The 15967-nt window shown below is 48.2% G+C and overlaps 1 protein-coding gene across 1 annotated transcript; it reads left to right on the top strand.

Annotated features, from left to right (window-relative positions):
* Nucleotides 1–7717: 7717 nt before the first annotated feature.
* LOC104511345 (cytochrome P450 2W1-like) lies at nucleotides 7718–15545 on the top strand. Its single transcript, XM_010153917.1, is given in 6 exon segments — nucleotides 7718–7792; nucleotides 12288–12409; nucleotides 13716–13852; nucleotides 13855–13875; nucleotides 14150–14307; nucleotides 15486–15545. Coding segments are annotated over 6 exon segments (573 nt in total).
* The last annotated feature ends 422 nt before the right edge of the window (nucleotides 15546–15967 follow it).

The following is a 15967-nucleotide window of genomic DNA, read 5'->3' as shown; positions in this document are numbered from 1 at the left end:
AATCCCAGTGTCTGAGTGTGTTCACCAGCAGCGTCAAACCAGTTCACTGCACTAAAACAGGTAATGGAGAAGCTGTTGAAGTTACTGAAGTTGAAACTCATCCCAGAGGTGTGATCTGTTGTCACCCCCCCTTGCCTGCAGGTCACTTCCAGTCCCACGAAGGGAACACCTGCTTTGGTTGCAGTGAAAGCATTAATCTGAAATGATAGCAATGCTCAAACTTTCAGTCCTACTACCTTCTCCTTCTGATTGTGCTCAGTGTGAGGTCCTGTCCGTGATGAACCTGCAGCCTGTGTCCAAGCCAGATTCTCCTATTTCAGTGGCAGCTTTGAGGAGGCAACACTTATTTCCAGTTGTGCTGCACAGCTCTGCCGTGTACCCGTCACCTCTGGGCTATGATGCCTCTCAGGCCAGCACAGCAGTTACTTGGTAACCCCTCCTGAAATTTTTTTGAAGCTTCCAGTACCTGTTGTAAGCAGGAGCATTCATCAGCAGATGATCCTCACACTTCCCTTCTAGGTCCTTAACTCTACCCACATCATTTTTGTGCTCCCAACGATCTCATTCCACTATCCATTGTGAAAAAGTGGTTTCTGGTGCTTGCCATTTCAGCTGGCATAGCAGAAGGCATTGGGGATTTAAAAGTCTCGATATATCATAGTCATAGGAACTGAGTTATCCTTAAAATTCACCCCAGGTTCCTTCAAGGTGACTCTGGATTTCCATCTCCATTGGCTCTTCCCTGAGGAGATGTCCCATCAAGCAAATTCAGACCTTGCATCTGGACGTCTAGCGTGCGTTTGGGCGAGATGATGCCAGTCTGAGCCTCATCCCAGGCTGTGTGTGACTCGCAGAAGCTGGGGGAGATGGCAGAGATTATTTAAGAACCTTTAAAACTGCCTTAGATGGCTAAACAGAAACCTTCAAACAAAAGGTCATCAGTGCTCTGATAACGTCTGCGAGCATCTGCCTCGCGTGGGTGTGACATGCGTGTTGGTGCTTTCCAGCATCCAGTCCCTGCGCTTACCTCCCCTTGCTCCTTGGTTCAGGTTTCCAGAGAGTATCGCTGCAGGAGGATTCCTCTCTAGGCTGTCCCTGCATAAACGACCTCTTACTGGCCAAATGACGGCGCTGCTAGTGAGACCCCAGCCCTCGTGGAGCTGGCTGCGGGCGGCGGGAGGGTCAGCAGGGTGCAGGTGCAGTCACGGTGAAATGCTGCCCTTGGAAATGATCATCTCCTGCGGTTTGTGTAGGGCACACCCCTCTGTCAGAGCTCGCTCTACTGCCAGACATTTTTATTGTCAAAAAGCAGAAAATCCTTCAGATGATTTTAATTTGCAGTGCTTTTAATATGCTTCATAGTATATCTTGGAGATGGAAAATCTGCCGTGAGCAGACAGTTGCATTGTGAGTATTGCACCAGCATCCTTCTTCCCTTCCTGTACGAGCTCCTGAGCAGATTACAGCTCACTTGCACTGATACATGGAAAAGTTCAGCTGATTGGATTGGGAAAGATGAGGTAGGTATTGCCAGATATTGCTCTTTGGATTCTGAGTCTGTGGTGTTTCAATAAAACCTGATTCAAAAACGATCAGCTGGGCAGCAAGATGGCATGAAATAGCTCTCTGCACTTTATGGTATCACGTTCCTTCTCTTTGAACAGCCAAGGCTGCCAACGGCAGGATGCAGCGTGTGGGAGGAAAACTGCCGTCAACTGGACAATTATTTCCAGAGGTTGGTTCAGTCCTAGAAAATATTCACTGGCTCTGTTAAAACAAAAATGGACTCCCCCTTTGTTTTCTAAATCCTTTTTTTATTATTTCAGCTGTCTTTGGACAAAGGGAGAAGAAAACCTGACCGCAGAGAGATCAGGAGTACGACTTTGACGTTGTTTAACGAGAAAGTACTGGGTCTTGTGGGATCGCCCCGTTAACGCAGAGCAGACGGTGTGCGAGATCGTTTCTGTTGGGGTTGTTCTGGGGGTGTCCCAGCAGAAGATGAAAGCATGGCAGGTGAGTCTCGGTTTGTGCTGTTCCCTACAGGAGCGTTACAGGTGGTTGCTACTCTGAGGGAAGAATGAAGGGAATGTGACACACGCTGTCCTGCAAACAGCACGTCCCGTAGGCTTTTCTGCTCTGCTTGTGACGGTGCTCCCCTTCCTTCTTCCTAGCACGGCGACTCAGCCAGCAGAACGCACCAGTCGACCGTTGTCTGCTCACCGCTCTGCCTGTGGCTCTGGCATGCCTCACGGAATGGTCCAGTTGAACTTCAGACCCGCCGTACGGCCGCACACCGCTGGTGTTTCGACTTGTCTGCGGGAACGCATTGGGGGATGCTCCCTGGACTGCAGCGCCGGCCCTGGGAAGGGGACCTGAATGCAGGGAGTGGAGAACCCAAACTGCAGATGGGAAGCAAATTTGACTGTAACATCGACCTGTGTGAATGATGATGGAAAACAGCAGCTACAGCACGCGTGCCTCGACACCGGGTGCCATGTAAGTTGCTGATACTTGAGTTTTGGTGTTTTTTCATGAGAACTGAAAGGTATTTCCAGTTCAGCCGGTTACAAGAAGATAATTATCAGTCCCACGGAAATTTTTGCTGCAGAGGTTTGAAAATTGCAAAATACCGTGTTGTGCTATTGCAGCCCCATGGGTTAAAATGTGCTGTAGCATTTCAAAGTGATTTTTTTTTAATATTTGGAAAAGATAAACTAATCATCTCGGAGGAAGGAAGACAGATGTCTCAGCCGGCTTATCTAGAAATTCCTGCATTTCTCTCACACGTGACCTTTACCTGGGTCATCTTTCTTGCAACTCAGCCAAATCATTATGATGGTCACCGGCTTGACCTGCCCTTGAAATGGATTCAAAATCTGGCCCAAGCTGTTTGGTGGATAGAAGAAAGTAAAATGCTTATAGTCCTGTTCTGATTGTCGGGATGCTAAGGCTATAATTCAAGTCATTAGGCTTAGTATATAAAGCCCTTCGTAATCCAAGTCTTAAGAATCTGAAAGGTCACTTGTGGTCCAATAATCCTGAATAGAAAATGTGACGAGCAAGTGGTGACTGTCTTGATCCTAAAGCACCTCTTAAAATAAACGCTGGTCTCTGCCCCGAAAGCATATGCACGTTATTTCAGCGTGACCCAAGAGGCTGTGCAAAGAATAAGCCGCTTGACTGTTGCGTAACATCATGTGACATTGATTTTTTGGAAATTATTTTAATAACTGGACCGAAGGAATAGAGGGGAGGATGCTCAAGGTTTTAAAGACACACCTTCCTGTGGCTGCAGTGGTCCAGTGCAGAGATCTCTGCTGCAGACTGCTCATCACCAACATCCCCTAAATCCTCCCCAAAATCTGCCAGTGCAGCTGTTCATGCAGATAAAAGGAGCAAAGGTGGCTTAGGTGATGGGAACAGCGGGGCGTTGCTCATCCCCTGGTCCTGACACAGCGCCGGAATCATTCATCCGAGAGAGCGTTCGCACAAGTGATGGGGCAGTGGGTGTGAGGAGGGGGTAACATCTGGCCAGAGGTGCAGCAGGTGGCATTCAGCAGGCAGGGGTTTGAGAAGATCTGGCAGATCCCAAGTGCCTGTAGCCCAGCTGTGACCAGCTTGCAGGGATCTGAAAGGCAGCGGCTTTGCAGAGCAGCCCAGGAAGGGGGTCTGGTAGCTGGCTGGTGCAGGATGGGTGTGTGGAAGGAGCCCTGGGGTAGTTCTGTAGGAGGAGAGGACGAGGGGCAACGAGGCAGACCTGGGGGAGGCAGGCATGGACTGATGGGGTAATGTACAGGGTCGATTCCACATGCGATTGAGCATGTGTGTTGCTCTATCGCGATTAGGGAGCTCGGTCCTTTGCCTAGCTCCTTGACATCTCCTCAGGAAGATGCCAGAGGGGTAAAGAAATGGAGTGGGAACAGTTAACTGTTTATGGGACAGCTTGTAGTGTCTCTTCTTGGTTTTTTCATCCACATTTTTGTGCTGAGGGAGGTTAGATGCCGGCTGGGAGGAGGGCAGCTGACTGTTTTTCCTCTTTAATATCTCCTTGCCTTTCAATTTGTTCGGTATTTGGAGTCATTTCATCTTTATATTGTATTTATTCAGTGGTGCTCTGGATATGGTTATTTCTGTGCCCTGAAGGGTCTACTTTTCCATTCCATATTAATATATAACTTGTATTAACATTGAGGCATGGTGCATTCATAAAGGAGCACTGAATAGCTAAACTGTATTTAAATACCTGTGACCCCTTGGCTTTTCTATATGGAATGATTATTAATACTTTGTCCTTGCTGTCTTTCATCAGAGGATGCTGCCACACAAGGCATAGATGGGGAGGTCTGATCATCCCTTTATTACAGACGGGAAAAACAGAGGGAAAGGGAAGATTAAAAGATTTGCCAGCAACACAGAGCAATCACTGCCTGTGCTGAAAATAGAAACCAGGCTCCTGGTTTCCATTCCCCAAATCTGGCCTCTAGACAACACAACTATATTAAAAATGTAAATGCAAATATAGAAAATACTTCCTTTTTCAAACCTTCCCCACAAACATTTTGTGTCCTTTTTACTCTCTGCTTCACAGAATAAGCTGGTAGCACTTGGATCCGAGACTCCGTAACCAGATGGGCTGCGTTCCCTGGATGTAGTGAAGGAAACTGGACTGAACCGCCGAAACCTCAGAGTGACCAAAAAGCTCATGGCAGAAGGTGGGAGGAGGAGGCTTGTGTCTATTTTGAGACAGAAAAGTATTCAGTAGCTGTAGGCTACTGTTCAAAATACTTTGATTACTGTATTTAAGGAAGCCAAAAGTGATACTGTTGGGACAGTCCCCCAGCCTTTGTATTCTAGAAAACACTGGCTCTGACAAGGTACTGCAGATGTGAAGCATCTGGCAGCTTAAGGACATGCAGGCATGTTAACTGCTCGGTGTTAAGTTTTCAGGTGATGGGTAAATCGAACACAACTGAGGTTGGAGCTACATAAGCAGAAGGGAGTGGGGAATTGAGTCTCACTGAGGTACTTGCAGGGCCTCTTGCTCCTCAAGCCAGAGATGCTGGCAATACCATTAATGGTCTCATTCCTTTGGGTTTGTCCCAGCTTTATTTCTGTTCCCATATTGTTCCTCTATGCTGTAAACAGGCTTGATGATCAGAAAAATAAAAATAGCATGTGGATGCAACCCAACGAAACAGCCAGAGCAAACTTCATGGGAGAAACTGGATTTAGAAATGCAGCCCTGAGTCATGCCCACGAGAGCCCATGTTAAAGGCTTTTTTAAGAAGCAGTTAGAAAGCAGACTCCTTTTAAAGACTCTTCCCTGGGCTCGTTACAGGGCCTTAACGCTGCAAATGGGGGCTGAATCTGGCAGTGTCACTCTTGTGCCTGTCTTTGTATGAGTAGGGTGTGAGACGTAGCTGCACTCATTCAGAAACCCCTGTGGAGCCGGTGACAGCGGCGCACGATTCACCCCTGTGTCCAGCAGAATGGTGAGCGTGGCATGGAGGGGTCACGGACACGGAGGGCCTCCCTGCTCCGCATCCCAAATTCCTCATGCTGTTAATGGCAAGCTGTAATGTAAAACTCAGCTGATGTCAGGGGGACAAGAGTTGGCCTTGGTGAAGGTGATGCGCCTTCCCTAAGACATCTCATCCCCGATCTCAGCTTTGCTTCCCATCATCTCCTGGTTCACTAAGCCTTTGGAGCTCTAAGACTATTTTAATGTCTGGGAAGTTCAGAAAACCTCTGTTGTGTCACCTTCACGCTCGTAGTTGATAAACTACGAGCAAGATGATAAACCACAGCAAGAAAAAAGCAGTTTTCATTAGCAAAACTGTTGCCTTTTCCCTTTTTTTGTTGGCTTAGGAGAGCAGAAGCTTCACCGACGAAGGCTGAACATGATGCAGTTTTCAGTGCTCAGCCGGCAGCTTCTGCAGTACATCCACGTTTTGTGAGGTTCATCACGCTGTAGCCACCAGCGCTGAATATTTTACTGGCTCAAGACTGTATGTCTCTGACCTCATTAGGCTTTTACTGGCTAATAGTTTATGGAGCAAACCAATAGGGGTTCATTGCCTGGTTCCTGAAGAATCGCTACCAGGAGGGAAACGAAGCTGGCTGGTGCTGTAATCCTTCTTCGGGGTGGGCAGGCGCCTCATTCCCCAACTGCAGGTTGGTAACTGTCCCCGTTAACCTGGTCCGATCATGCTGCTTCATTTAACTTGGCGTTACTGGTTGGATTAAATATTAATCTGTAACCCCGAAAGGCACGTGGTGCCCCTTTGGCTGGCAGTGTGGCGCAGTGATACGTTAGCACTCCCAAACCCCACAGTTTGCAAATCCCTCAAAGGCTGCCTGGGGAGGTCTGGGTTCCTTTAAATCAGCGCTCGACCAAATGGAAATGGGCTCGTCTCTCAGCACTGCCGCTTCTGACACTACACGTTGGAAACCACCGGCTGGATTTTACAACTGCAAGTCATGTTTCAAGCACTCCATGGGTGATAAAATACCCAAATTGTGATAGATTGAGTTACTTTATTATCTGCTGGGGGCACATTTACTGTGTTGGCCTTTCTGGGACGCCTGTTAGCGATGGCTGCGATTCTGCTCTTGCTTCTATCACTGTCTCATGTGGCCTTTGACCTAATGCTTTCCCTTTTCCATTTGGGTTTTCCTTCTGTAAACCAGGGATAATAGCAATTTGCTGGAGTGCGCTTCACAGCCAAGTGAAGGGTGAAGTGCTGCCGCTGGAGAGCGGCTCGCACCGCTGCAATGCGTGATGGACCCCAGGAACCAAGACGGCAGCAGAACTGTGATGGGGCTTTTCAACAGACGATCTACGCAGGGCTGGAGAAGCTGGCATTCCACTTAACACCGTTTAAGCACTTTAACCTTCCTCTGAGAAACAGCTCTGGGCAGAAGCCCCCAAACCCCTCCAATCTCAGTAAGAGCTGGTGCTCCCCAGCTCTGTTACGAGACAGAAGCTCACGACAAGCAGCTCCAGCCTGAAAGACAAAGCTTGTAGGTGGATTGATGGCTCAAAGGCTCTTGCTGGTTTCAGGATCAAGATCATTTTGGCTGTGCAAGGAGCAGAGGGGTTTAGGTGATGGGATTTGGGCCTGAGCTTGCTCAGGGCTGCCCCGGCTTCACTGCACCAGGCTGTCACGGCTGTCAGCATGTGTTAATTAACTCAAGGGAAAGGTCTGGGGCAGCTTGTGCTGCTTCAAAGGGCTGTTCAGGGTAACATTTAAAACACAGTCTGCAAGAAAAATAAATGGAGAAGGGCTTTAGTTTTTTCCTGTGGTGAGCTGCGGAGGAGAGAAAGTGCTGCCGAGGCCACCCACGCCACTGATGTGCCCTCCGCATGGGTCCTGCAGCTTCCCAATCCCCCCGGCTTCCCCAGGCACAGCCCCCCTGCACCCTCGTTCTCGTTGAGGGGGGCTGCGTGGAGATGGGGAGGAGAAGCCCACTCAGGGGCAGGGCAGGTGAGAGAGAGGGAATGGTGTTTGCAAGGCTGCAACCTGAAAAACCCAACCTGGAGACCTGGCCTTGGCGAGGTTGGCTTTTGTTTGGTGTGTAGCGGCGCGGGACCGTGGAGGCGGGAGGCTTTGCCTGCCCGTGATTCCGTGTTTGCTTTGGAAGAACTGCTGGTCTCAGGCTCGGTGGCTGCCAGGGAGGCAGCGGTGGTGTGAGGATGCGAGGCTGGTGCGGGGCGATGGCGGGCAGCAAGGGTTCTTCCCGCGGCGCCGGGGACGGCAGCGGGCCTTTACCACCCAGGCACAGGCTCAGTGTGCGGAGCTTTCCGTGCAGGTGAACGCCGTGCAGGGCAGCCCGTGGAACCATCAGGGAGCAGATCGGGGCAGGAGGGGGTTTTTTAGAGAGAAAAGGGAGGGGTGGGAGCTGAAATCTTCATGCAGAAAAGAGAGGAGTGAAAAAGTGTTTATCTTAAATATGTCATGGTTGTGCATAATTAAGCACCAGCTGAAAACTGGGATTGAAGTTTCAAGGATCAGAGACTGGGCAGATGGGATGAGAATGCCAGGGAAGGAGAGTTTGGGAAGCACAGAAAATCCTGCTTTAAGATCTGCTGCCAGCTGGGTTTGCTGGTGGTGCTGGGGGAGGAGGAGCCCAGTGTGATGGTGAAGAGCAAACCCTAAAGCCTCAGGAAAGAGTAAAAGGCCCGAGAGCAGAGTTTTGGCCAGGCTGGCCCCAGGGGAGGTTAAATGTCACAGCCCAGTGCTCATCAGGTGAAGCAGCTTCAGACTAGGGCAGGGCATGGAGCATTCGCCTCTGCTGCGAGCTTATTTCATTGTATTCACCTTGAAAAATATGCTGGAGTGAAGGAATTGGGTGACCTGCCATGGGACTGAAGCCTCTTCTCTAAAGCAGAAGTTAAATTCTTCCCTGTTTGTTGCAGAAAGCCACCAGATGCCCATAAGGGCCATCAGTTTGTTAGTGCTGCCCACCTACTGAGGGTAGGGGATGCAGTTACGCGTGGCGGGACTTGGCTGCAGGGTTGGGGAGCACATCCCAGCTCCTGTATCTGCTGGTGAACAGCACGATGCTTCTCAGAACTGCCAGGTGATGCTCTGGGGACAGACTTATCCACCTGATAACATGCAGTCCTGAGTATCACAGTGCAAGTTTTTGAAGGCTCTCTCTCCTGATTCCTGCAGGAGCAAGGCTCGAGCGGCGAGCTGTTCCCAAGGCCCCTTGCTGTGCAGTTACAGTACGATGCATCCAGAAATGGTGATTATCACCATCTGAATTTTAACCCCACCTTCCCACTGCTGGCTCCAAGGGCAGATGCAGGGGAGGAGACCTCGTTTCTGCTTTCTAGTCCTCTCTGCCCAAGGGTGCCTGATTTGGGAGGGCTGGGCTTCCAAATAATCAGACACAGCCCAACGAATGACTTCCTTTCCCAGCTACAAATCCATGGGTGGTTTGGTCTGGGGCACTCTGCGTAAGGGCTATTCTTTTGGTGCTTCCCTTTCCGTAATTTCCCCGGTGACTCATGACATGACCCTGCCCCGACTGGGGAGGTTCAATTTTTTTTTTTTTTTTTCCAAAGAGAGATCATTTACTCCCAGATAAAGATTAATTTTCATTTTAATTTTTAACTTAAATCTCATAGGTGAAAATGCTTTTGTAAGCCATCTAAGATGCTGTTATCTTTGCCCAGCTCTGCCTCTTTCATGGGTTGCTTCACTCCGCAGGTAATGAGTAACCTTTCCTCGCGCTGGGCAGGCTGAGGGCAGAGGGCTGGGGGGTGTGTGGAGGGGTCCCCTGATTGCTTCCTTGCTCCCTTCTGTCTGGGAACCACAGCCATGTTTAGTGCCAGAGTGACATCTCTCTGCCTCTTGCTGTTGATAATTCTTACGGTGCGAGATGACGCCGTTCCCACACCGTGTCCCACGTACCTCCTCTCTGCAGGAGGAGCCCTAAAGACCTCCCAGAAACGACCGCAGCGAAAGGGTAGGAGCTGAGCCAGCCCCAGGGGAGCGGGGCTGCGGGCACAAGGGCTGCATTCACAGCCCAGCCTTGACACGGGCTCCGAGGCCGTCCCGGGGCACAGCCCTGAGCTCAAAGCCACATAGACCTGTCATTGTCCCAGCAAGGACGCGAAGGCGCCTGCCCAGACTCCCAGGCTCCTGCTCTTACCGCAGATGCTGTTGTTTGTAATGCAAGTGGTTTGGGATGGACGGACGGCTCCCAGGCGGTGCACGGGTTGAGAGAGGACTGGGCATGAGCTGGGATCACGTCCTCCCCAGTCTGCACGTGCCCTGCCTGAGGTGGATGAGAGAGTCCAGGTTTGGTTGCGCGTTGTGCCCAATGTAAGCGTGACCCTTGCTGCACCTTGGAACAGTCCAAAAGCATCCTCAAGGCTGATACCACCTCCTATCACCTCATGGAGCAGTACAAGATCCTTGTGATCCAAAAGGGCTCAAAAATAGAGGTGTCAAGTGCTCTTTTTCTACCTGTGGGACCATTGCATCGTTTGTGGGAGCAGGGTAGTTTTACAAAAGTGATGTGTGTTTCCACTGATGTCTCTGACAGGTCTCACTCTGTTAGACGCTGCCAGAAACCAGTGGGGACAGCAGATCTTTTACCAAGCCTTCCACATGCATATTGATTCAATAATCCGTCTCATTCCAAGGCATGAATTCTATATCCCTTTTGTTGTGTATAGGGTGAAAGAGGTACCAGTTAACACGGGGAGCAGGAAGAAATGCCCCTCAGTAACAGACCCACTCGTGAAAGAGGGAGGCGTGACATGGAATTGCACCTTTGGAGTTTGCAGCAGTGAATTAGTTTCCACCAGCCTCTGATGGGGGAAAGAACAAAGAGGCAGTCAGCAACTCTGCATGTTACTGGGCTTTCTATAGTGTAGCCTGCAGTAAGGGAGAGTAAGAACTGTAAAAGTGCCTTGTTAGGTGTTCTACACTGGGCTGGCAGGTCATTCAAGCCAGGCTATAGAGCTGCCCTGATGTAAGGAGAGGCATCTTTCTGTCTGCACACTGCAAAGGTCTTCAGGGCAGCTCAGATTCAAAGTGTCAATAAATGGGAAGAGCGCAGAGATAAGCAACAGAGCTCTGAATCTGCAGAGGCAACAAATGGGTCCCGAGTTTTTTGCGTGTGAGGGTTTCCCAGTTCTGTTTCCCTTCACTGGGAGAAAATGCTTCACTGCAAGGACGTAGGAAGGTGGAAGAGGAGGGAAGATGCTGTCTGCCAGCTTCATGTATGGCCCGGAGCAAACCTCTTCGCCTGCAGGACCTGCTTCTCCTTCGCTGTACCCTGGGATAGGCAATGCCAGCCTACCCTGAAGGATGATTTTGGGATCAGCATTTGCAAGATGAAGAGCCAGAAAGCACAACGTGAAGAGCTCTCTGTTCGGAGAAGAGGTTAGATGAAGAGGATGGGAGAGAGGGATGAAGAGCAAATCTTAAGAGAAATGTCATGACCGATGCCTAATATTAAAGGAGATAAAGACAAGTCACTAATAAGGTAAGAACAAGCTTGTTCTTAGTTATTAGTTACCTTTGTTTCTAGGGTGTTGACTGCCAGCATGTACCTATTAAAATTATCCTCTGGGGACAGTTCTGAGATTATTTTCAGTGCCAAATGCGTTTTTAAAAGACTGTGAGGTTTTAAACATTTCCGTATGACCAAGGAAACTGTTAAATCCCAGCTCTGCAGAGGGTGATGTTAAGTATAAGCAGTGCTTACGTAAGAACTACTCGCACATTGAAAACTCTAAGTATCTGCATCGCATCAGACTGATGGACCTAACTTTTGGCATCTTCCTTGTGTTGTGAAACACTTGAAAATATTCGAGTGTCCACGTAGCCAAATTGAAAGATGGATGCCTAATGGGTTGCCAAAATAGCTTGTATTTCTTATTTGTGTTGCCAGTTTTGCATGAGAATAGGAATGAATACGGCGCAGCCCTAAGAAGAGATGTAGGAGAAATCATTTGAAGCGGTGAATGACTGGGATTTACGCAAGACGAGGTTCTCTGTAGGAATCGCTGTTGCCTCTCATCTCCTTTTATGGGACACCAGGCTTGATCTCACCATAGCTTTATGCAGTTTCAACTCTGTTGCTCTCAGTCAAGTCTTAACTCCTTGTAAGGCCTGGCAGGACCGTGTTTTATGAGCCCCCGGAGAGCGCCTCCTACCCGGCGTCTCACATCTCATAATAAAATCCTGCGGTGCCTTGGCTGGAAAGCTACGGTGCAGCAGAAATAGAGAGCGTGGTATTGTGGTAATTTCCTAAGGCAAGGTGAAAGAGCAATGGTTTCTTACGCCTTCCTATGTCTCTCCTTGGTGAATCGTATTATATATCTCTCTGAATTAATTGCAACAAAGCTTTTATTTAACTTTTTGTAATACGTAAGGGCACCTCTGCTCATTTATCCTCTTGTGATGGACAGCAGCGTTACAGCCTGCCCGGTCAGCAATTGCTGCATAGCTGGCTGGCAGATCTTGGGGATGCTTTCTTGGTGCTGGTGGTGCCCAAAACGCCTTGTTACCTTCGGCTTCTTTTAGCATACTGAGGAAAACGGGCCCAGCCAGCTCAGAAAAACAGTGGCTTTATGGAAGCTGTCGGGTTAAGCAGACCAGTGATTATTTGCTTTGCTTCCTCTTTCACTGAAGTGTCTCAGGGCTTTGTCTCTGGCATCCCTCCAGCCCTTCTGGCCACAGGAGGAGGAGGGAAGGCAACTCTTCATCCATCCTCGCAGGACTCCTGGTGATGAACTCCACACTCTGATTTTTCTCTTCTAGATTTCAGAGGAATATGGCCTCGTGTTCACCATCCATTTGGGGGTTCAGAAGGTGGTGGTGCTGACTGGCTACGAGGCAGCAAAGGATGCCCTTCGGAACATGGGGAATGTGTTTGAGGACCGGCTGAATCCATGTTCTGCCACATCCCACATGGAAACGGGACTGGCGGGTTGAAGAGATAAGGATGCGCTTGCTCTGCTGTTTCTCAAATGTGTTGTTTCAGTTGCAGCAGTATTTAAGAGCCTTGAGCTGCACCCCCATTGTCGAGGGCTACATTCTGTGGGGCTTGGGGCCAGTTGTTTGTTTTCTTAAGAAAAATACTTCTGTGGATCTTCTTATTTGCCTTATCAGTTCTTTTGCTTTTAGTGGCACTTGGGTCACATTTCAAGGTTTGGTTTTTTCACAGCACAGAGGGAAGGAAATTACTTTTCGCCACGTGAAGGCTGAGGTTCTTATGCAATCTCTTTTCTACAGTTACTGGGAGTTCAGACAAAGCGTGGATCACGCATGACTCACGATAAAGACTGCAAGAACTGGCAAGAGTGCAATAGCACGGGCTGTTTGTACCTCAAACAATTACTTCTGTAAACAGATTTTTGGCATGTTTCTGAATTGCATGTTAAAAAGTAATACATTGCCCAAGACTAGACATTGAAAAACAATGAAGGGAATAATCCAGGGCTGAAAGGAAAAGATCTGATGACCTAATACATATATAATGCATACAGCTTGTGGGTTTTTTTTCATCTTGTTTTGAGTGAGGGCCATGTGAGGAAAGGTGCACTACGCTGCTTTCCCAACTGGGCTATGAAGATATAGACTTTGTTCAGCCCTGGAAACCGTCCTGGGAAGGGAGGACTTCTGAATTTTACCCAGACACCTCCGTACCCTCTTGGCTGAGCACTGGTTTTGGCCGACGGATTAGCCAGAGCGGGGGGGTATTTCCCAGCTGCAAGCAAAGGTGCCTCCCTGCCACCCCTCCTTGTCCCCATGCACAGTACGCAGTTCATCCTCTATAACACAAGTTGTGCATTGAAATAATTTGTCCTGTTCGCAGCACAGATGGAGCGGTGTCATCTGCTCCCGGCCTTGCTCTCTGAAACAGCTGGGTCATTTTTCTAAGTAAAACCAAGTCAGCCTGAGACAAATACCATGCATAGAGCTTTTTACTGTGTATGGCTGCTGAGAGACAAAGCTACAAACAAGGCAAACCCAGATTTTTGTGTCAGCAGCACCCAGCGGTTTAAAATATAGCCTTCTGCCCTCCTGAACCTACCTGAGGCGGTGCTTTCCCAAGCCAGCCCCGCACAGAGCCCCCAGCCCTCTCACAAGGAGACTCATCCACAATGAAAAATACCTTTGCCCCCAGGCTGTGCTTTTGATGTTGCTGAGAAAACCCTGTACTGCCTTGGCAAACAGGGCATGCAGTCCCTCCATAGGTGTGTTCTTCTCTTCTCAAGAGCTCTGGAAGACGACGCGGTTGTTCACCGTAGCCACCATGCGGGATCTCAGCACAGGGAAGCATCTTGGAGAAGAAAGGATGCTTGAGGAGCTTCACTTTCTCATCCATTGATCAAATCCTCCAAAGGTGAGCTGGAGAAGGCTTTGGGTGTTTCATGCTACTTTATAAAACCACTGTGAAGACTCCTCAGTTGCTCCAGGGCTTTGGGTGTTTCATGCTACTTTACAAAACTACTGTGAAGACCCCTTGGTTGCTCCAAAAATGACCAATACAGTTAGGATTTTGTTCCTTTCTAGGTGGACCCTTTCGATTACGATTTTTGAATATGGCGTCCACCAACTTCACCTTTGCTGTTCTCTTTGGGAGAAGGTTTGATTATGAAGACCCAATACCTTTCTAGGTGGACCCTTTCGATTATGATTTTTGAATATGGCTTCCACCAACTTCACCTTTGCTATTCTCTTTGGGACAAGGTTTGATTATGAAGACCCAACGTTTCTCACTCTGTTAAGACTCATAGATGAAGTTACGCACCTTCTTGCCTCTCCGTTCTTGCGTGTAAGTTACCCTCTGTCCTGAGATGCTCCAGTATCTCGTCAGAGTTGGTCAACAAGATTTACTATTGCTGGATGGTTTTGGAGGATCTTTATGTTACTGAAACATAAGATTCATAAAATCATAGATTGGTTTGGGTTGGAGAAACCTTTAAAGATCATCTGATGCATCCCCCTGCCATGGGCAGGGATGAGATTCTTTGTTTTGGGTTTTTCCTCCTTCTTGCAACCCTCCTGTGAAGGGGGTCCAACACCACGTGGTGGCACTGGGCTGAGATGCTGATGTGACCATGCCAGCAGAAGGGATGTGCTTCATTCTTCTACAGCCAGCAAGTGCAATAACTGAGGCTTCCAGCATGCTGGGACCTGGGGTGGGCAGCATGGTGTTTTACAGTCTGGGTTTATCTCTCATTATCCTACTCTGATTTGACTGGTAACAAATTAAATCAATTTTCCTCAAGTCGAGACTGTTTTTCCCATGATGGTAACTGGTGAACGATCCCTCCCTGCCCTTATCTTGACCCACGAGCCTTTTGTTGCATTTTCTCTCCCCTGCCCAGCTGAGGAGGGCAGTGACAGAGCGGCTTTGGGGGCACCTGGTCTCAGCCGGGTTCAGCCCACCACAGAATCTTATTCTGCAGCCAGTTTATTTATAACATTGAGAAATGGTGTAATTAACCCCCCTACCCATAAAATGCAACTGCTTATGGTGCTGTGAAATTTAACAATGCTGAGAACTGAGTGTAATTGATTTATAATTCATGTGAAAGTTAAAAATGATGATCTAACAACTTTAAAACGTAAGTAGTTTGGCTTGCTAAACATTTGGAGTTGTCTTTAATGTGTATTGCTTTATCTTTTTGCTTTATTGCCTCTTTAAAAATGTGATTTCATTGTTTTGTGAGTTTACTATCACTTTCCCTTAATTGTATTTTTTTTAATTCATGTTTATTGGCGCTGTCTAGACAAGTGTGATAGGCTCCATTCATTTCTGTTGAGAATTTATAATAAGAGGAGGCATTTTTATACGTTAAAATTTTTTAGTTACCAAAAAAGAGAGACTCCAATCACATGTTGGTTCCTCACATAAATGATTTCTCCAATATGATACTTGAGTTTTACAGGGTAATGGCTGACTTCCTTTTTTTTTCTGTGATTTTTTTTTCCTTTTTTTCTTCTCAGTTATTTAATTTTTACCCATTCCTTGGATCTGGGTGGGGAGGGGGCAAAATCTCTAGCTGAAAACCGAAGCATTTCTGTACAGAAATGTCAATGCAGTGCGTCTTGGTACTTCACATTCATCCCACTGTAATGTCTCTGAAGACTAGGTTACCTGTCCCAGTTCTCTCTTTCCATGCTAACAGCAATGTTTTTTTCCTCTGTATTTCCCTAAAGGAGCAAAATAAAAGCAATACACTTTTTCATGATGCAAATATATTGGCCTCTGCGCTCGATCTGCTCATGGCCAGCACTGAGACAACATCCACAACGTTGCAATGGGCCATCCTGCTGCTGCTGAAGTGCCCTGAGGTTCAAAGTAAGACACCTTTATGGTTTTGCTTGTCTTATATAGCATACTGAAGTGACTTCAGAAGTGATGTTCCCCTGTGAAACCTTCATAGCCTCTCACGTATGTCAAGGCATACAAAATCTGACCCTCTGGA

The sequence above is a fragment of the Eurypyga helias genome, unplaced genomic scaffold (assembly GCF_000690775.1).
Source record: "Eurypyga helias isolate BGI_N326 unplaced genomic scaffold, ASM69077v1 scaffold7586, whole genome shotgun sequence".
NCBI lineage: Eukaryota > Metazoa > Chordata > Aves > Eurypygiformes > Eurypygidae > Eurypyga > Eurypyga helias.
This window is presented reverse-complemented; position numbering and strand designations above follow the sequence as displayed.